At 41.8% G+C, this 21,480-nt stretch overlaps 2 protein-coding genes across 3 annotated transcripts; both read right to left on the bottom strand.

Annotated features, from left to right (window-relative positions):
- Positions 1–255: 255 nt before the first annotated feature.
- fyb1b (FYN binding protein 1 b) lies at positions 256–10,857 on the bottom strand. Of its 2 annotated transcripts, XM_061801842.1 has the most exons (19): positions 10,624–10,856; positions 6,349–7,258; positions 4,843–4,972; positions 4,691–4,773; positions 4,052–4,074; positions 3,859–3,911; positions 3,637–3,748; positions 3,400–3,559; positions 3,137–3,257; positions 2,883–2,902; positions 2,712–2,784; positions 2,549–2,635; positions 2,122–2,162; positions 1,965–2,028; positions 1,784–1,883; positions 1,013–1,175; positions 865–898; positions 715–746; positions 256–628 (listed from the first exon to the last, which is right to left on the bottom strand). In XM_061801842.1, exons 1-19 carry the CDS (start codon positions 10,624–10,626, stop codon positions 606–608), a joined length of 2,232 nt encoding a protein of 743 aa, XP_061657826.1. In that variant the 5' UTR covers positions 10,627–10,856; the 3' UTR covers positions 256–605. The 2 variants fall into 2 exon arrangements, with proteins under 2 accessions (XP_061657826.1, XP_061657827.1); XM_061801843.1 differs by lacking the exon at positions 2,549–2,635 and having other exon boundaries at positions 10,624–10,857.
- A 1,380-nt stretch (positions 10,858–12,237) lies between these two features.
- On the bottom strand, positions 12,238–20,537 carry ccdc80l2 (coiled-coil domain containing 80 like 2). The gene is given in 13 exon segments (XM_061801844.1): positions 12,238–12,662; positions 12,778–12,858; positions 14,925–15,028; positions 15,325–15,476; positions 15,590–15,726; positions 16,339–16,449; positions 16,452–16,494; positions 16,595–16,811; positions 17,301–17,615; positions 17,718–17,869; positions 18,587–18,757; positions 18,853–18,941; positions 19,837–20,537. Coding segments are annotated over 13 exon segments (2,160 nt in total). The 5' UTR covers positions 20,114–20,537; the 3' UTR covers positions 12,238–12,351.
- Positions 20,538–21,480: the final 943 nt, after the last annotated feature.

Raw genomic sequence — 21,480 nt, 5'->3', positions numbered from 1 at the left:
CTACAATTGGGCCACGTCAAATGAAACGTGCAGCCAAAATGTTGAAACAAACTGCATATTGAAAACAATAAAACGCCAAGATTCAAACCCCAGACCTGAGAACTCTGAGGCCGCATGCAAACCACATAATTTGTGACATTGTTAAAAAGGTAAACATACAAAATGAAAATGTTTGCCTGGGGCCAAGATCTCTTCAAAACAGTTTATTTACAGTTAGGTAATACACTTTTTAGTCACTCATATAAACACAAGCATAAGTTGTTGGAATATTTATTATTGAACTGAAGAAAAAGACACTTTATAAATGTTCACATTATATATGTCACGTAAGGCTATGTACATTATTTTAGAGGCTGTAACACATTTGAATTTGTGACGGCATCTTACAGGGAATGTTACAAAAGTTTTATGCGTACACAAAGCTGAGAATATTTTACAACAAATCCTTCACATAAATTAAAATGAAATGGGCGTAAATACTGCTTGTTTTTTATGTTTTCAAATAATGTATCCAAAAGACTTAAGACTGAGTGACGATTTCCAGATAGGATTAAATAACATTTAATATTCGACTACTTGTATATACACAAGATGCAGCCTCCTCCTTATTCGTTATCGTAGATGCAATCTGGGGAGAGAGATGCAATCATGATTTAAAGTGCTTTGATTTTGACTTTTAGGTTAAGATTTATTTAAAAAGAAAAAAAAACGTACCGTCGCCGATATCATCATAAATTTCCCCGTCGCTGTAAACAAACCAAAAACAAGTCAACTGTTTATTTCCTTATCGTCACTTTTGTATATTTTTTTTGTGCCTTTTCTGGTTTGCAAGGTGAATCGTGTGTAAATGTTTGTGGTACTCACTCTGTGGAAATATGGAAAATTGAAACGTAACCAACTGTGAGGGACAAACACAGATTAGAGTACATCATGAGTACTGTGAGCAGAGTGCAGAGAATTAATAATAATGGGACATGTCGTGTGTGAGTCATGATACTTTTTGTCTACTCACATTTGCCCTCCTCGTTCCGGCAGATCATTTTGTTGTCGGCAGGCCTGACGATGACATCGAGTTTCTCCCCGGCTTTGATCGGCAGTTCTTTGCCGGCCCACTTTTTGTTCACCATCGCCGGGCTGATGGTCACCTGATACAGCACCTGGATCTCTCCGTCATACTGGAAACACATTTGAGGTCTGTGACATCCATTTGTTCCACTAAAGGCTTTAAAGCTGGTGCATTGTTGTCAAGTTTAAGGTTTTTGTTTTCCGAGAAGAAATACAATACTCCCCCCCCAAAAAAATCGTAGGAGAGTAATTCCATAACTGCGCAAAAAAAAGTTGCAATCACACAAATCTTGGGAGGAAAAAGGTTCTTTTTTTTCCCCTGGTTTTTTCTGAGGAAAAAAATAATATTCCAAGAATAGAATGAGAATTTTTTTCTCGAAAAAAAAATCCGTATCTAAATACAAAAAAAGGGAAAAACTGTTATGAGTCAGTCTTACAAGAATAAAGTTTAAAATAAAAATAAAAGTATTTTTTAAGTCAAAATTTTACAGGAATAATGCCGATTTTTTTTTTTTTTTTTTTTTTTTTTTTTTTAAATTTATTTTTTTATTTTATTTTTTTTTTTCCTTCTCCAAACTAAGTCATATTTTACAGAGAAGAAAATTCTGAATCCATGGAAGGTTAAGCCTTTAAAAAAAAAAAAAAAAAAAAAAATTAAATCCAAGCCTTGATCTAAAGCTGTCCTGAACGTCTCCCCAAATGGATGAGCGATACAAACTTTAAACTTTTTCCTGAAGTCTTTCTCTTCTTTCTCCAACTTTTTCGTCCTCTTTGGGTCGACCTCTTCAAGCTTGCCTTTGCCTCTCAGGGTTGGGATGCTGAAAAAGAAATAAAAATGGAAGAAATAGCAAAGGCAGCCCAAAATGCTGGAAATCAGCTGAGTATGATGTTGACTGGACCTGCTGATGGGGGGAGGCGGTGGTTGGCTTTGAGCGTCAACGTCGTAGTAGATCTCATCGTCCACTTAAATTGCAATGAACCAAAATCCGTTAGCAAGGGGAAATCCACCAAGCATCATCATTTTTCTTTTTTTTTAATTATTATTTTTTTAAATACCTGGTGTTTCCTCGGCCGTGAACTGGCTGGGTGGAGGAAGTCTAGCGTGCCGCAAGAAATGAGAATAAATTACAAATATGCCTTTGATCATGCATCGGCGCTGAAAGATCACCCGCCACATTGACTGCTGCGATCGTTTTGGCGGTCGATGCCCGGATTTCAAACGGCACGGCGTCATGCATCGGCGACACAAACACGATCGCGGGATTAGTTGGGGAAACACACCGAACTGATAATCACAGAAACATCCATATTAGATATTGAGAATCATGCAATATTATTGAGGTCATTAGTTGTTTACAAAGAGACCAACGCAAGAAGGGATCATCTCCTCCTTTTGTTGATGACGTGAGCGATTATGGTGGAGTTTGAGGAATTCCCAGGATTAACGTGTGAGTACCCGTCTTACTACTGAGTGTATTTTTACACTTTAGCGCTGACTGGTTGCCTGTTTCGCTCGAACATCTTCAAGAGGCCCAGCTGCTTTATAACAGATGACCTGGGCTGGAGGCGACTAAAGAGTCAAATATTTATGTCTGTAGTTCTGTATATTTCACAACGTCTCACTTTCCAGCGTAACATTTGCTCACCGCACATCTAAATCCGAATCAATGACATCGTTATATAGTTCCTCATCTTCCTCTGGGGGAGGTGGCAAAACCACTGCGGGAAAGAAAAAACAAATACTGTACAATGATGAATTTTGGATTGTGATGAGGTAGAGAAAATGGAAGTGAATGTAAAGTATTCAGGCATGTTACCTCCTTGTCCGCTGATCCCACTGTGGACAGAAAATAGGGGAAACAGACGGGGAAGCAGAATTATTTATGCAATGGTGAAAAACTGTACTGTATATCCACGTCACTATTTGTATTTATTATTTTGCTACACTGTATTTGTACTCAAAGCAGTTTAAAACCATTTTCTTCGTTAGAAGCCGCTTGGGGTTCAGGCGGAGCCTCTCCCGGCAAGATGAATTTTGGAAATGTGTGAAATATTCGGACGTTAATTGCACCTGCTGTCTGACGAGGCCACGTCCACGTCGTCGTACACGTCGTACTTGGGGATCTGCTGAGCCGGGTGATTCTTCAGAGTTTGAAAGTCGACCTCCACTGAGGTGGTCTTCACGTAGCCGACTGACAAAAGAACGGGCAACTTGGAATTGACATACAATAATAATCATGATTTTACTAAAGTGAAATCTGATTTTATTCTGGGGGAGCTGATATACTGTATCGTTGGATGTCGATAATTTGCAGAATAGAATAATAAACTTACTGGATCCATCCTGTTTTCGTCCCAACCATTTTCCCTCTGGGTTGCCGTGGACTCGAACGATGTCCAGGAAGTCTCCTCGCTTCAGCGCTAGTTCAGTTTTACTGCCTTTGAAGTCCACGCACGCTTTGCCTCGTTGGATTGCCTCCACGGGGCCCACAAGCTGACGTGCAAAATAACAATAACAACCAAAAATACATTGTAACTTGTACACAAAAGTGTTAAAAAGTTTGACCTAACTTTGAATTTCTTTCTAGCATCTTGTTCTTTCTTCTCTCGCCCCTTCTGCTCCTTCATCTCGGCCTCAAGTTGTCGTTTCTCCTCCTTCTCTTTCCTCTTCTCTTGTTCGTCCCTTTGGAAATGCGAGCACAAAAGCACAGGCGTCGAGCAGAATATAAATTTGATTTGTCTTATTAACTTGAGTCCGGGGAGTTGATACCCTCATCTTAAACATTCTCTTACCAGGTTTCATCGAGCGGCTCATACGTGTCGCCACTGTCGTCGTCTTGTTCTTCCTGAGCAGAGAGTACACAAATCACCCCCGCCCCAAATAAATGAATGAATGAATCAAATAAAAAAATAATCCTAAACTTGGTTTCTTGAGTAATGAGACAAATTAGCATTGTTGGGAAAGTGTGTATTGAGCATGTGTCACCTTGGACCGTAGGCTTGGATGACCTAAAGGAAGCCCAAAAGAAAAAGAGAAATATTTTAGGGTTTAAAATAATCTTAAAGATTTCGAACGGACATGTTATGAAGACAATTATTTGTTCGCATATAGTAACACAAGCTCCCAGTTAATACCCATAAATTGTCATAACTATGTGCCAAACTCGGTCCGACTTGGATTGACTTGCAGTCAAATGTCCATCCATCCATTTTCTTAGCCGCTTATCCTCACGATGGTGGCGGGGAGTGCTGGAGCTTATCCCAGGTGTCAACGGGCAGTAGGCGGGGTACACCCTGAACTGGTTGCCAGCCAATCGCAGGACACATGGAGACAAATGGCCACTCACACAATCACACCTAGGGGCAATTTAGAGTGTCCAATTAATGTTGCATGTTTTTGGGACGTGGGAGGAAACCGGAGTGCCCGGAGGAAACCCACGCAGGCACGGGGAGAACATGCAAACTCCACACAGGTGGGTCCGGGATTGAACCCGGGACCTCAGAACTGTGAGGCCAATGGTTTACCAGCTGGGCCACCGTGGCACCCACTCAAATGTGATATGAAGTATCTAGATATGTGCAACACATAATGCCGCATTTAATAGTGTCAAGAGTTTTCCTGAACCTGCGGATGGAGGAAGAGGAGGAGGAGAAGGACCGCTGATATTCATGGCGTCAACGTCGTCATACGATTCTTCCTGGTGCCCACTATGAAATACAAGTTGAAGTTTCAGCTTGTTACATGTGTGTATATGTGTGTATTTGTGCGTGCCTTACATGGTTCCGACAGGTCGCGGAGGCAAGCTCGGAAGTGCGGTTAGAGGTGGCTGAGGCCGGCTTGTGTGGTTACCGTTGTTACCGGAGAATGGGGGAGGCGGGGGCACTGTTTTTTTGTAAATGCTATTTCCTGTAACAAAAACAATTGCACCCCATATGGATTTCATTAATAGACAACTGATATAGCGCATAGGTGACTAAAATTTGACCATAATGCCACGTCTAGTCAGTTGATATTAGATATACGCATGATATGTTGACGAAAATATTGCAGATGTGGGAAGCCCTCATCAAAGTGATGTGGTTAATGTTTTACTTTAATACGGATGAATTATTACCTCGCACTAGGTGAAGGTCAAATAATGTGCATAAAATACAATATAAAATAAAATCTTTGTTTGCTGAATTTATCAGTATGGTTATTACTCTTCTTTTCATCATGTCTAACAGTTATTAGAATATTTTGCCACCAATAAAATTCATACTGTCATTATGTTAGTATCTAACATTAAAAAATACTATATAACTAAATTGTTTCATTGATTTTGATAATTAATAATAATAATTAAACTTGATACTTATGTGTATGATATATATGTATTGTGAGAACAAGTGATGCATTGTGATATCAATATTCATTGCTAGTGAACCCAGATGGTAACATTTGGGTGTTGGTGTATTATTAATGTGTCGTTGACGGTCACGATACATCATGATATCGCCCGATCTCTAACTCTAACCCTCCATATCCGATATCGCAATTTATTGGTGATTTATTGGGATTATGACTTAAAGCCAGAGTATCAATATCTTATCATGAAACACACATTGAAATTTGATGCACATATAATAAGAGTGAAGTTTAAAATCTGAAATAATGAAAAAATTTAAATTTCACATGTAATCATGATGAGCTGATTAAAGATTTTTATGGATTCACAGTCATAATGGCCTTCTGAGGGAAACTGTAACTGCAATGTGGCCCGTGACAAAAATGAGTTTGACACCCCTGCCGTATAGTAACAAATAATGATAAATTAATATTTGTTATGGATGACTAGACCTATCATCCGGTTTTAAAACATGGCAGGAAAATGAGGTGTCATTACATGAAGCGTTATCTCATCTGTCTACAAATAGCGTAGCTACCGCTTGAAACGCTCACTCTCTGCTTCCTTGTACACAAGTTCCCCTTAACACCAGCACAAACTGAGCCTCATGGGGGCAGGGCCCAGAGAGAAAATGGACAGTGAGGTTCACTGGACAAATAGAGGAAGTCACTATGTGACTTCAGTGAAAACCTTTGAATAACTGTTAGGTCACTAATTTATAAAGTCAGCTCCCTGGAAAGCCTAACGAGGACAAAACCTAGAAGGAAAAAATGTGCAATCATTGCTTGAAAGTGATTTCCTGTGGACAAAAAAAAAGTCTTCCAAAAAAAAAAAAAAAAAAAAAAAAAAAGGGACCTTAGAGCTTCCACATGAATAGGCAAGATTTCCAACTTACCAGTAAAGATCCCAGCAGCTCGTTTGAAGTCTTCCAGGTCCACTTTGGGGGGTCGTTTTGGCTTAGCAGGAGCAGGGCCCAATATGAATATGGTTGGGAGTGGGTTGCGTTTTGGCTCCAAAGTGGATCCTTGATTAGCACTGCTGTTCTGAACAGAAGCATTGGGTGGATTTCTCAAACTGGGCTTTTTACTGGCCGGAGGTTTCGGAGGGGGGACGGCAGGATTGCCACTGGTAGGTGGTTTGGCATCCGCCTCCATACTGAGGTCTGATTTTGGCTTATCCGTCTCCTTGTTGAAGGTCACCTGGGCTGCCATGAAGCTTACGGGAGGGACAGGTTTGTCCGTGTTGCCTTCATTCTGCTGCCACAACCTGACAATGGTGCTGTTGGGTTTTCGGTGCAAAGGAGGCACTTTTGGAGGAGTGGGATCAATAGGTGGGCACTCTTCTTTTACCCAGCTGGGTTTGGATTCTGGCAGAGGTGGTTTAGGACCAGGAGGTTTGGGATTAGAAAGTGTTGTGCTGAAAGGAGGCTTCAGGACAGGACTTTTTACTTCCAGGGGCTTCGGAGGTGTCTGCCCTCTGTCAAATGGAGGTTTTTTATTCACGGTCTCACCTGAGGTGTTGCAGAATTTGTTCGTGAGTGCTTTAGTTTTGTTTGCTCCGAGGACCTCTGTGTCACTTTTAGCGGAAACTGTGTTTTTAAGATAGGAGGAGGGTTTGGGCGGTAGATTTAAAGTGCTGCCCGAGAAACTCTCCGAGACTGGTTTCTTGGGTGGTATGGCGGGACCAGATGAGAGGGTCAGGTTGAGGGGCGCTTTGGGTCTTGGTGATGGTGAGGAGCTCTCATCGGCACTCCCGGTGTTGGCCTGGAAACGAGCCATGATGGCCTTGACGTCAGCTTTGTTTTCCTAGAAGCAGTGGGAAAGAAAATAGAGATGGCATCAATAATTGACCTGAGTAAGGATAAGCGGCGCGGGACACGAATAAATGAAATAATACAACTACAGACACATGCCCTAAACTCATACAATTTGGGAGTTCCATTCATTTATTTTGTATCCTGCTTATCCTTTGTTGTGGGCAGCTGGAGCCTATCCGAGCTGACTTCAGGCGAAAGGCAGTGGTCACCATGCCAATTGCAGGACACTCAGAGACCAACAACCACACTCATGTTTACAATTGTGGGCGATTTAGAGAAGCGGCGACACTTTTGTTGCAGTGTTGGAGGGACCACACGCTACAAGGAAGTGCTGATAAGAGTCAAAGGCATAAGCTGTTGCTAGGGCAACATTGGCGCAAAACAAGACCATCAAATGAACGTATGCTAAGACAAATTAATAAATAATCACAGGACTTGTAATTCATGGAGAAATGTTACAAATGTCGGAATAATTGCCAATTCAGTTGTAATTTAATTTTAATTGAAATGGATAGTTCTGCAGTAGTTGACAAAAGTTATGTCTATTATGGAGGGTAAAAAAGAAGATATGAGTCATTCAATTGTTATTATTAATGTAGTTGTTGTTCATGCATATCATATTGTTGCCAAACAATAAACATAACCACACACAGCACACCACAAAGAAACAAAATGTTGACATGAATATCATTGTTTTGGTTTTTTAAGCAAAATTTAATGTTAATACGCTATCAGGTGTACCAAATGAACAGTTACTGCTCGCGTTGTTTCTCCTGGTCACCTCGCATGTTTGCACACTGCAAGAGAGGAAGTATGTTGACACATAACCTATTGAGGTTCACACTCAAACTTGCTTTTGTCCATCCATCCATGTTCTAGAAAATTGAACCTCATTACAGCCACAGCATGAGTTACAGCCCACAATGAGCAAATCCTTTTGCATTGATTTCATCTTTCTCTCTAAAAATACCGAGACTGAAAATTGTCTTTGCGTTTCAAAATTTTTATATATGTTCCAAACTTTTTTAGTAACCAATTCCCCTTTTTTGAATAATACAGTAGTTGAACAATTTTTACGGGCTTCTGATTTTAAAAGTAGTTCTTGGTCAATTTGTCGTGTATATGCAACAACATGAGAATATCATCCATGCAGCCATGAACACCCTTCAAGTGAAACCATAACTACGATGTGGCCCACGACAAAAATTAGGATGACACCCCTGCTTTACTCTTCAATGAACCCAATGCTTCTGGAATATAGGAGGAAGCCAGAATACCCATTGAAAACCCCCAAAAAGCATGGAAAGAATATATGAACTCTATACAGGACAGCAAAAGCTTAGGTTTGAACCCCTGTCAATGTTGTCTGGTACTCTCCATGGCTTTTTTTTTTTTTTTTTTTTTTAATCAGAGTATCCATCCATTCATCCGTCCATCCATCCATTTGATTTGCCGCTTATCTTCACAAGGGTCACGGGGAGTGCTGGAGCCTATTCCAGCTGTCATCGGGCAGGAGGCGGGGTACACCCTGAACTTGCCAGCCAATTATAGGGCACATCGAGACAAACACCACACACTTAGGGGTACACCCTGACCTGGTTGTCATCCAATCGCAGGGCACATGGAGATAGACAACAGTCGCACTCACAATCACACCTAGGGGTTATTTAGAGTGTCCAATTAATGTTGCATGTTTTTGGGATGTGGGAGGAAACCGGAGTGCCCGGAGAAATCCCACGCAGGCACGTGGAGAACATGCAAATTCCACACAGGCGGGGCCAGGATCGAACCTGGGTCCTCAAAACTGTGAGGCAAATACTTTACCAGCTGAAACACCGTGCCTGAAAGAGTATTATTAAATAAAATGTGTACAGCACCATTTTTTCCAGATCTATTCTTTCCAGCATGTGAAGTTATTAGAGCAAAATAAATGCAAATGATAAATGCAGCTTGCGATATGAATGCCCCCGTGGCTTCGGACATCATTGACATCAAACGTTAAATTAATCACACAACTCAAGCTGCACCTCCAAGAAACGCATTTCTTTTTGCTGCTGCCATAATCTGAAACTGCAGACATTTTTACTGCAAGAAGCAGAGCTGACATGGCATCTGTAAAGCTGACGTTTACTGCAGAGGTCAAAGATAAAGTGGTGCAAAGCCTACCAGAGGGGATATATACTATTTCAATTAGTGGCTATATCAGACACATTTGTACAAGTACGTAATACCTTCCCCGTAGTAAACACTTGACACTTTGCGATGGTGAGGATATATATTATACATATATTGAAATATATATCGCGCCAAGTGCACCTTCAAATTGCAAGAAATCATTCTCATTTTGTGGCTGTCATTATATGGGGATAACGTCATTGTTGTGTAAAAAAAAAAAAAAAAAAAGTGAAAATGTGACTACAGCAAACAGTTACATTTAATTCATGTTTTTCAACTAATGAAAAAAAAAACTACAACTCGTATTGATGTGGCATCTGTAAAGCTGAAGTTTCCAATGGAGTTTGAATAATGTAGAATGCGATACAAGTCGACAGCTGAACGCGGAGGAGGAGGGGCACAACACCCACCTGCCACTGATGCAAAAAAAAAAAAAAAAAAAAAGATACCAGCATCATTACCATGACAACCTGGAAAATCAAATGAGTTGAAAAATACCCTCTGTCATGTGTCTGTTTCTCAACCAGAAAAACAAGCTAAAATTACTCAACACGTGTTGCTCCAGAAAGTTGCGAGTGCCTCTCGGCCCAATGCGACACACTTTGACACACACTATAGTCTCACCGAGACAATAAACAACTTTCTAAATCCTCTTTTGTATTTCGGAACTGCATATTGCCGCAGAATGAGCAAGTTCAGGCGTAAAGGAAAAATTTACTGCCCTTTGGTTCAATATTCCAAATGACAAATAACTGCACAGAATTATAGCAACCCAGCTCTGTGAAGTAGCTGTATGTGCTATATAAAGATAGAAGTGATGTCCTCTGGTCAAAACAAAGAGGAAGCAAACATTCCTATTTCCACTTTGTTAAAAGGTGGCGGCCAAAGTTGCACAAGCAACGCAGGCAAACGTGAAAAATAACTGGCTCCATTTTTCGACCGATTTGAATACCCGCTGAATAAATAATATCCCCTCAGCGACCCGCCTGTAAATACTCATACAAGTCCCGTCTAATTCCGCATATGTCACTAGTGAGTAAATACTACAAGTAGCTGCCTATAATAATGATAATAAGTTACTTATCAAGCAATTCAGCAATCGTGTCTATATATATATATATATATATATATATATATATATATATAAAATTTTTTAAATGAAGTTTGAGGTGTACTCACCATGTTGAGGGCAGGAATCCCGCTGGCCTCTGTTGTGTCTGATGAAGTTCGTGTCTGTGTTTGTGTGTGTGTGTGTGTGTGTGTGTGTGTGTGTGTGTGTGTGTGTGTGTGGTGTGTGTGTGTGTGTGTGTGTGTACCTATCTAAGAGATAGATGTCTGCAGTCTACTGAGAACTAGTGTATATCAAAGAGTGCTCAAGCATTGAGTGTCTGAGTGTGAACTTCTGTAGGTACTGTGTCTGCTACTTCCTCTCCTGCAGTGTGTGTGTGTGTGTGTGTGTGTCTGTGTGTGTGTGTACCGCACACTGTTATCTCTTTGTGCTGATCTCATGGATTTGGTTGTCGCTGTCAACTTTGTTTCCCGCATGTGTTCACCAACTTGGAACCATGGAGAAACTTTAAAAAAAAAGTGTTGCTTACGATCAAGGAAGGGCTGCCAACGGCACGCGGGCCTCTCACCCGCCACAGGATGGTAACTTCTGATATCGTGATAACATTTCTGTATTGCCAAACCTCTTCTCGGTGTATGTGTTCTTCCGTGTTATAAACAAGCTCGTACTGGTCAAAGTCTAATGTCCTTTGGATTCCACACACAACATTATTATAATTAGCACAGATGTAGTTCCAGGATCAACACTTGGCAGGGATGTTTGATTTTTTTTCTCTGATCACACACGTGAATTTTAGAATCTCCTCTGACTTATGGTGCAGATTCCTAAATGAAAAGGTGTCATTTGGTCGACACATTTAGTTTATAAAATATGAAATATTAAAGCACTCCAACAATGAAAAATTTTGAGTTTTACCACCTCAAGCATGCGCTTTGAAAAGTGTTTTTGTTTTTTCTCGTTTCAAATTTTCCATGACATATTTTTACTCTTTGTATAAACATTACAGCTTGGATGTACAGTATTAGAAGTGGGAAATATTAGATTAAAATACATGTGTCCTTGTTGATCGAGTTGCTGAAAATTATATACAATATTTGTGCAAGGGCCACTTTGCATCGGAAGCTTTTTTGTATATAGGGCTGGGAGTGGGGGAATCAAATAAATCAGCCAAGTCCATCCATCCATCCATCCATCCATCCATCCATCCATCCATCCATCCATCCATCCATTTTCTTTGCCGCTTATCCTCACGAGGGTCACGGGGTGTCCTGGAGCCTATCCCAGCTGTCAAGGGGCAGGAGGCATGGTATACCCTGAACTGGTTGCCAGGCAATCGCAGGGCACATCGAGACAAAAAGCCGCACTCACAATCACACCTTGGGGCAATTTAGAGTGTCCAATTAATGTTGCATGTTTTTGGAATGTGGGAGGAAACCGGAGTGCCAGGAGAAAACCCCCACGGGCACGGGGAGGACATGCAAACTCCACGCAGGTGGGGCTGGGATCAAACCCAGGTCATCAGAACACTTTACCAGCTGACCCACCGTGCCGCCACTCAGCTAAGTTGATTTAAAAAATAGTTTGACGTAACATTTCTTTCTCCAAGGTTCTCCCAGGTTAAAAAAAAAAGTTCAAGTCGGAACCATCTTTGCACCACCACACTAATGTTTCACGTGGACATTTATTGCAGATGGACGCAGTGTTGTGGAAGGGGAGGCATTTATTTGAATGACATTTTTATTTGTCTCACATGGATGATGCACATTGTTCCGATATTTCAGTAACTACAATATTTAGAAAAAAATAAGAAATATCTGGTTTTATAGTGCGAGGTCCATTCATTGGGAGTCGTAATGAGCTTCCCCGTAACCATGGTAACCTCCCCCCACGCGTCTTTCTCTCCCGTGCTCCTCCGGGCAGTGGATCCCGAGCCGCCGCTGCAGTTTCTCCTCCTGCAGACGTAGCTCCATGGAGTCCACCAGGTCGTAGATGTTATCCAGAGACCACATGGGCGAAGGGAACCACGCCTTGATGTCGCCGTCCTTGCCCACCACCAGCATGCTGAAGTAGTCCTTGCTGATCTTCAGCCGGTCGCGCAGGTCGTTGACCACATCGCGAGGCAACGGCTCCTCTTCGATTTGACTGCGACCTGGACGCAGAAGCACAGGAATGTGAAGACGAGTCACCCTTTATAGTCATGAATCCATAAGGCAAACCATGCAGGCAAAATGTGATGGCGACCATAAGACAGGGAATTTACTCGCCATTGAGAGGAAATAGTACCACAGTCCCCGAGGCTTTGTCTCCAACCCCAGTTAGCTTCAACATGGCGAAGTGACGAATACCTGAGAGATAGCAGACAATGGAATCGACAGGTGGTCTTCAATTCAAAGTCTCAAGGAAAGCCGGTCCATCCGTTATTTTTCTGTACTCTAATCATAGGTAAACTGGAGCCGATCCCAGCTGATTTGGGGCGAGAGGCTCGGTACAAGCTGGACTGGTCAAAAGCCAGTCACAGGGCACATATTGACTGTTTTCGACTGACGTCGCACACCTTCCGATTTAGAACGCGGGCGCCATTTTGGTTTGGTAAATTTGAGTAAACAAACAGTAACTAAGCAGGAATCATTTCAGAAAGGCGTATGAATGGGGGCGCACTGCTACGTTATCAGTTGCTCAAACGAAAGTGGGCGTTGTAAAGCGTCTTTCTTTCGACTGCCCGCTGTGGTCAAGAACCAGTGCGAGAAAACGGAGCACTTCGCAACCAAACGGTGACAAGAGCTGATCTAGCAGCAAAGTCATTCCCTTATGTCCGAGTTTGCTCGGACCATTCTGTTCTTGATAAGTATTGGATACCTTTTAGAATTTCATACCTGCTTAGCAATAACTGAGTTCTGTGAAGAAGAAGTATTCTTTGGGGCCAAGGGGCTACATAATACTCGAGTGTGAATGCAGTGCATGTCTCCAAAATCTCTATTTTCTGTTTTATTATAAGTTTGCAAAAAGGAGTTACCGCACCACTGGCTGTTTCGTGAGTTGAGTTAAAAACGTAGAAGTGGAGAAAAAGGTGCGGGCTTCAATTGGGACTCGTCTCGATCGAACTTCTCTCTCCCTCTTGGTAACAAAAATGAAAATAATAATTTAGTTGGTCCACGGTATAAGCGCTTGTCGAGAAGAGGAGATAGTGGACGATGTTACTCGAGATTTGTGTGCTCCATTTGTGTTTCTCCAAGACATACGGGTCGATCTTGTCGATCAAAGCACACTTCTTGACGGTTTCTTGAAACAACATCTAATGAGCCCCGACAACTTTCCAAAGTTTTTTTTGCCTTTATGCATCACTTTTAACAGTCGTACAAACATTTGTGTAACTCCGGTCTGTATGCAAAAGCCATAGAGTGAACAGCGCGTCAGTGGAGTGAACCCATCTAACGTCGCCAGGTGCCCCGCATGTAGTCACGTGGTCGAAAATGGTCTATAGACAAACGCCCTAGTCACATTCATATCTATGAACAATTTTTAATATTCAATGAACCTAACATTCCAAAGTATACACGTTAGGTGCATTGAAGATTCAGTTTTGTCCAGATGTATGAATGTGAACGTTTCTTTGTGTCCACGTGCCTACTGACTGGCTGGCAACCAGCCCAGAGTGGAATCTCCCTCTTGCGAGGATAGTGTACTTTGTGGGTTTTCTGGTATTTCAGTTTCGGTCATATTGGGGGACACGTCTTATTGTGGGTTGGATTGTGTGTTTTTTTTTTTTTTTTTTTTTTTTTTTTTAAGACAACTGTTAGTGTGTGGCAGTTGCTGACCTACATTTATTGAGCTGTAATTGTTTTTGTCCTTCTCAGTGTTAGTGTCCCACTGTCTAGTGCTAGTCAGTATATCTGGCCTTTCCTTTTGCAACTGTCATTTGTTGATAATTTCTCCCGCCTTCCTTTTGTCAACGTTATTTATTTTGGCTGAAACGGTTGATAAATTGTTATATGAACTGCTGAAAGTGTTCTTCTGCTTTCTTTGGCTCCGCATGTTTTCTTTCACTCCAGCCGTAACAAGTAGACTCCAGTTCACGAACAACCTTAGTAAATTAATATTTCATAATAATAGTAGCCTATAGAGACTAGATGGGAGAGCTTTTCCATGTTTTGTATTGCAAATATCAGAGCTTGTATTTGAAAGATGCAATTTAAATGTGTTCATTTTATCATTACCATGAACTACTGTATGCTCGATTGTACTTTTACTCCACGGCAACCACAGTAATAAAACATTGGAAAGTGAAAATCCCTCAGGTATTAAATTCAGCATTGGCTTTTTAAAATACTGTATAGAATTTTGGATGCAACTGTGGTGTTAGTTGTTTAACTATGCGGGGTGCATCTAATTGTGAGTGCGGCGTAACACTGACCAAGGTGACACTCTTGTGCATTGAGTGCAGACAGCTGCTGTTGAAAAGAATAGTCATCCTCAGCCGGAGCAGAGACGATCAACAGTCTCCTCTTTGACATGAACCTACAATGATCGGTCATGCTCAGTCAGGGTAACGTTTACGAACATTTAGCTAATATATCGTTCGTTAAAGCGTGATATACACAGGTGGACAATATGGCCTAATTTGAATAGGTTGTCTCTTAAAGATTATACTGAGTGATGAGCCTGGGTTTTAAGTCCAAGTGAGACAAAAACTTAAACCCTGAGCCTAAGAACACTAAAAAAAAACTTTATAACTTTAATCCAATTATAGCATTCACCCCCAACCCCACCACCCACAAGATATGGTTCTAATAAATGACACCGTGTGCGTGTACCTGAGCAGGGAATTCTCAGCTTCAGATTGTTGCTTGTCAGCTCCACAGGCCGGAGGATTTTTCCTTTCTTTTTGTTTCTCGGGACGCCTCGAGGGAAAGTTGTCGATGTATTCGAACATAGCGAGGCTTGATGGCGGCGCCTCAAACACTCTCTAGTGGAAGAAATCAAAACGGGGTGCAACAGTAAACCCCGGAACTGCATTAGTGGCTTTAAAGATGAAGTCCAAATGGAAGTTTGAACCCAGTCTGAGTTTAACAATCTTACGTTGGGCATGATGTCGTAGTCAGTGACGGTCATGGAAAAAAGGTCAGGGGAAGACAGACCCAACTGAGATCGCAAGAGCAAGATCAGACCCGGGTCGGACAGCTGCTCCGGTAGCTCACTCAATGGAGGTTCGGACTCTTTGGTGCACATATTACACGATTCAATCACTGAATGGACACTTCCTTAGGTACTTATGCAATATGTATCATCTATATTTCTTTAAAGAGCTTGAAAATAGATGCATTTAAAAGCAAAAGTATAAAAACAGATGGTATTTGGCTAAGACAAATCATTTCATGCCAATTAATTGTCTTTTTAAAAAAAAAAAAAGAAATATTTTGATTGAGCTGGAATCTCATATTCTCATGTCATTGAAAAGTAAAGATAATTATACAGTACCATATTAATGCCACCCACAGCTTCCCATCATAATATGTGACCAGATTTACTCATATACTTTACTCAATGCTTTTGCACAATGCAATTTTGCATCTTCTGCAAGATTAAAACTAAAAAAAAGAGCTTCTGGTGTTCTCTAGTGTTTGTTACTCTCCAGCTCTTCTCGTTCTTCTTCTTATTCCAATTCCAACGATGACAGCTAAAGGAATCCATTCACGTTTCGTACAATTTTCTCCTAAATATGAGCGCATACTTCCAAGTGTAATGGATGAATACTGTAGTTCCCTTGTAGTTTTATCTGTAACGAATATGAATTAACGAGTACAACTAAGTGTGGCATCGTTCCTGACCCAGTTGGTGGTGTTGCAACGTGAGTGTGGCGTCGTTGCCGTTGCCCACGATGGTTGCCACGGTGACCTTCCTGATGGCCAGCTCGCAGTGCCGCCTCTCGTTCTCGTGCTCTGCTGCACGTATAGCGTTGCACCTCTGCTGGGGGTTGACATCAGCTTCCGCCAAGGAAACACACGCACGCACGCACACACAAACAAAAACTTCATTATAATTAATCACGGAGTGCATGCTGTAACATGAGTCAGGGATTCTTACCATCAACCTTCTCTTCCCCTTGAAATGATCCAGAAAGTCTTTCAAGGCACTTTTGTCCTTCTCACTTGCTACTTTGCCAGACTTTTTGCCTTTTCCTTTCCTTTTTTTCCCTTTTTTCCCTTTCCCTTTTTTCTTGGAGCTTTTCTCTTTTCCCGGCTCTTCCTCTTTACTCTCCTCAGTAGGTTTTTTGGGCCGTTCATCCCACGTAGGATCAGGCCTGCAAAACGAGGAGGCTTAAAGGGCACGTAATATGGAGTGTGTACTTTTTACGTGGCCATGTAAAAATGTGGGGGTGGGGGGGATTATGGCTAGATTAGGCAGCGGTGATTATACGCAAACCCTGTTAATTTCCCATGTTAAATTACATGCATCCTTTGAGGCGATTTTAATCAAATTAACCCTCTCTCGACCAAATAAAATTTTGCAGAAAGAAAAATCTGATACTTTCAGAAAATCATACTCTGGACTTAAAAAAAAAAAGACTTTTTCGACTATATTAAACCTGTTGCAAATTTGCAATCCCTGCCCGGAAAGGGTTAAACGGGTCAAGAAAATTAGAATTTTGAATGATTGACCTTTGATCAATATTTATCTGTCATGGAATCAGCCATAAAAAACCAGAACGAACAAACCAACAGAAAATCAAAGTTCCAAGTCAGTTTCAGTTATAGTTTCTGCATTTGACCCGAATCTGAGATGAAATTACCTTTCTTTCTTCACTTCCTCCTTTCTCGTTGACACATCAGGAGGACGTTGTGTTTTCTCTTTTTCCTCTTCCTGTTTGCCACCACCACTGCTGGGCTCCTTTCTCCTCCCAGCCGGCACCTTCCGAATGACAAACCTGGACTTGCCGCTCAGTATGTCCTGGATCTTACTCTTGAGGGCGGCCTTTTTGTCCACCGGCGGTTTTCTTGGCAGGGTAATCACAGAGGTCCTGTTGCTTTGACTCTGACGACTCAGAATAATCCTCTTCTTCACCATTTTCCTTTTCACCACAATCTTCTTTTTCATGCTTTTACACCTGGAAAAACATGTTAACAAAAGGGTCTAGTGGTACTTGCGATATTTACACATGACCAAAAAAAGCCACATATTCTGTTTTATAATAGTAATAAAGCAGAACCTCAAGTTAGATCTTTTTCTGGTGATCTTCTCCAACTTCCTCATCGGAAACTGATCAATGAGCTCCAAGACGGCTTCTATCTGAACTGGATAAGGGAACCGTTCACTGACTCTCAGGTTTTTTTTCAGCACCAACATGTTGAACGTTTGGTCCTGAATCCAAGAAAAAAAATACACAGTTGCCATTAGACATGTTTTGAACCATGTATGAAATTGGCAACAAGTATGAGTTGGATGGGAAAAAAATATGAATAACTGAAAAGTGTCTAACTTTGTCATATACAGCTAAAATACATAATACAAATACTATAATTTTTAAAGGTTTCTGTATATATATAATTTTACACCACTGCAAACTATAACCACAATCATATCCATCAATTTTCTTAGCCACTTATCCTCACAAGGGTTGCGGGGAATGCTGGAGCCTATCCCTGCTCTCGACGGGCGGAATGGAGGCAGGGTACACCCTGAACTTGTTGCCAGCCAATCGCAGGGCAGATCGAGACAAACAGCCGCACTCACAATCACACCTATGGGGCAATTGAGAGTGTCCAATTAATGTTGCATGTTTATGGGATGCAGGAGGAAACTGGAGTGCCATGAGAAAACCCACACAGGTACGGGGAGAATGTGCAAAGTCCACACAGGCGGGTCAGGGACTGAACCCCAGGACCTCAGAACTGTGAGACCAATGCTTTCCAGCTGAGCCACCGTGCCTCCACCACAATAATAAACATTCAGTATTCTCTGACAATATCAATTAAATGTAGATGCCCCCCCCCATCCCCCACAACTCTACAATATTCTCTCCACATACCCCTCATTGTTTAGTAATGATTATATTTGTTGTCAATGAGCATTGTTGACCTGGGTGAGCTCAAGGTAGTGCAGCAGCTTGGTGACAGTGTCAGGGTCCAGGCTCTCCACCGTGGCCTCCCCTTGTATGCTTGTCTTCTGGATCCTCCCTTCCATCATGGCATTTTGGATGACGATGACGATGAACGTGTCTCTTTCTGCTAGACGGCAGTTAAGAGATTTCTGAATGACACACACACACCCACACACAAAACATTTCTAAGCACGTGACACTTTTTAAGTTCATATAGCACATTCCATTTTAATGTGTGAATGACCTGATCCATGTCTTCCAGCTGTTTCTCCATCATACGTAGGTAGTGGTCATTGTGTGAGGGGGCTGTGATTACCCACAATCGCTTTTTACCTGCAGGGACCCCCCCCCCCAAAAAAAAAAAAAATGTACAGGCTCTTATACACGAATAAAACTAAACATCTGGGAATATGTGTAGGTTACATTATTTCTTTGTTGTAACAGTGCTTCTTGCAATTACATTTGTCTTTACTAGAAAGTATTTTTTTTTTTACAACTTCCTTTTTAAACGATGCACTATTCGTAAGGAACAGTTATTTGTAGGATCAGCAGCACTAGAAAGTAAATATTGTTATGATTGGAGGCAACGGGATCTTGAGACGACAAGTGACTTTTTTGGGGGGGGTTACTGGTAAAGATTCAGGGGCGGCACGGTGGATCAGCTGGTAAAGCGTTGGCCTCACAGTTCTGATGACCCGGGTTCAATCCCAGACCCGCCTGTGTGGAGTTTGCATGTTCTCCCCGTGCCTGCAAGGGTTTCCTCCGGGCACTCGGGTTTCCTCCCACATTCCAAAAACATGCAACATTAATTGGATACTCTAAATTACCCCTAGGTGTGATTGAGAGTGTGGCTGTTTGTCTCTATGTGCCCTGCCTACTGCCCGTTGACAGCTGGGATAGGCTCCAGCACTCCTGCGACACTCGTGAGGATAAGCGGTTAAGAAAATGGATGGATGGTAAGGATTCAGTAAACAATGCAACAAAGAAAACTAAACGAGTGACTTGGGAGGAGCTGTTGCACACTCCACTCCAGCAAGCTTCTTCTTTCCAGTAAGTTTTGGTTAACTGTGATTTTTCAAACCACTCAGCTGCATGTGCGTTACAAATTGAGCATGATTTAACGGGGAAGCAAAAAGTATCCAATTTTATGGGCAAAAAGAAATGTTACAACAAAAAGACAACCTACCAAACATGCATCCACTTCAATTGATTTGTTCATTTTGCTTGCCTGCAAAGTCGGAGAGAAAATCTAACTCAGGAGTGAGGCTGGATGGCGACCCTCCGACCTTTCTGTTATGTCCATGTTGTGTGTCTACAGGCAAGCCCAGTCCCAGTTCTATTCCTGAGGGGAGGTCCGAATAGTCTCCCCAGTCCTTCACATTGGGGTCCAGCTTAATCTTGGGCTTGCCGAAAGGGACGGTCCGCCGTGCAGCCAGCAAGTCCGGGTGACCGAGGGTCCACACGGCAGCAAAAAAAAGCCAGTGTGTGCAAATGCAACAAAACATTTTCACCGTTTTGTCAGTTGGCTCATAAAACTCTTTAAAAAAAAAAAAAAAAAAAGCACAAAGACAAAACAAGCTGTGGAACGTTACATCAAAACAGGTAATACATTATTTGTATCCGGATCAAAACTAGATTGAAGTCGTCCTCACGTGGTGGGAAATTTTGGGGAATAAGAATGCAAGAGTACAAAAAAAGACATGATGTGAGACCCTCAAGCCAGCAGACAGACTGAGGAGGGGAGACCTTCCTCTTTCTTTCTCCACACACACACACACACACACACACACACACACACACATGCACGCACGCACACATGCACACACGCATTCCTGGTTTGCATTAGAGTCCAGGCTTGTTAACATGGTTGGAGTTTTCTACAAAGACTTTAGTGGGTTGATACACGCACGCACACATCCACACATGCACTCCGCGTACTACAAGTTGGGGATTTTAAGTCGACATGTGTTCCCTTTATCCTTTATAAACGTTGACCGTTATAAAAAATGTTCTAAATAAATATTGTACTGTTGCACAACAATGATACACCTCATCTACAGGAAGACCTATATAATTGCAAGTAAAACTTTGTCTTTTAATAACTGTGACTACTACATCGCGGCACGGTGGAACAGCTGCAAAGTGTTGGTCTCACAGTCCTGAGGTCCCAGTTTCAGTCCCGAACCCGCCTGTGTGCAGTTTGCATGTTCTCCCCGTGCATGCGTGGGTTTTCTCCAGGCACTTCGGTTTCCTCTGATATCCCAAAAAACATGCAACATTAATTGGACACTCTAAATTACCCCTAGGTGTGATTGTGAGTGTGGCTGTTTGTCTCTATGTATCCTGTGATTGGCTGGCAACCAGTTCAGGGTCTACCCAGCCTCCTGCCCGTTGACTGCTGGGATAGGCTACAGCACTCCCCGTGACCCTCGTGAGGATAAGCAGCTAAGAAAATGGATGGATGGATAATACTTGCCAAGTATTTCTGTCATTGTTTTAAATTAAAAACAGGAAGTCAGCGTACAGTTTCTATGTTGAGATTTGCATTTTGATGTCTTTTAATAAAATGTTTAAATAGTATATCTTATTTCAGTATTGTGACCTAGAAATAAAGTGCAGGATTGAGCCAAATGATTGAAGGGAAGCAGGGAGAGAGAATGGATAGTGTGAAAAAACATAAATGTCTCATGGAATTGCAGATGGCTGTGGGAAGAAATGTTCAAACAAGAAACAGGCATGGTTAGAGTACATTCCTCACGCCGAGCCACATAAACAGGTCCAGATGATTGGTGCTGGGAAGAGCGTGGACTCACTCTGACCTCTGTATTGTATCCAATATGGAGGAGTAACCAATTACATGCAATGAAAGTAT

The sequence above is a fragment of the Syngnathoides biaculeatus genome, chromosome 17, assembly GCF_019802595.1.
Source record: "Syngnathoides biaculeatus isolate LvHL_M chromosome 17, ASM1980259v1, whole genome shotgun sequence".
Lineage (NCBI taxonomy): Eukaryota > Metazoa > Chordata > Actinopteri > Syngnathiformes > Syngnathidae > Syngnathoides > Syngnathoides biaculeatus.
This window is presented reverse-complemented; position numbering and strand designations above follow the sequence as displayed.

Coding starts and splice junctions, on each gene's coding strand:
- fyb1b (XM_061801842.1), bottom strand. Junction 2,785..2,882: donor TGGGATCAGCGGACAAGGAG/GTAACATGCCTG, acceptor TCTTTCCCGCAG/TGGTTTTGCCACCTCCCCCA. Junction 629..714: donor TTATGATGATATCGGCGACG/GTACGTTTTTTT, acceptor CTCTCTCCCCAG/ATTGCATCTACGATAACGAA.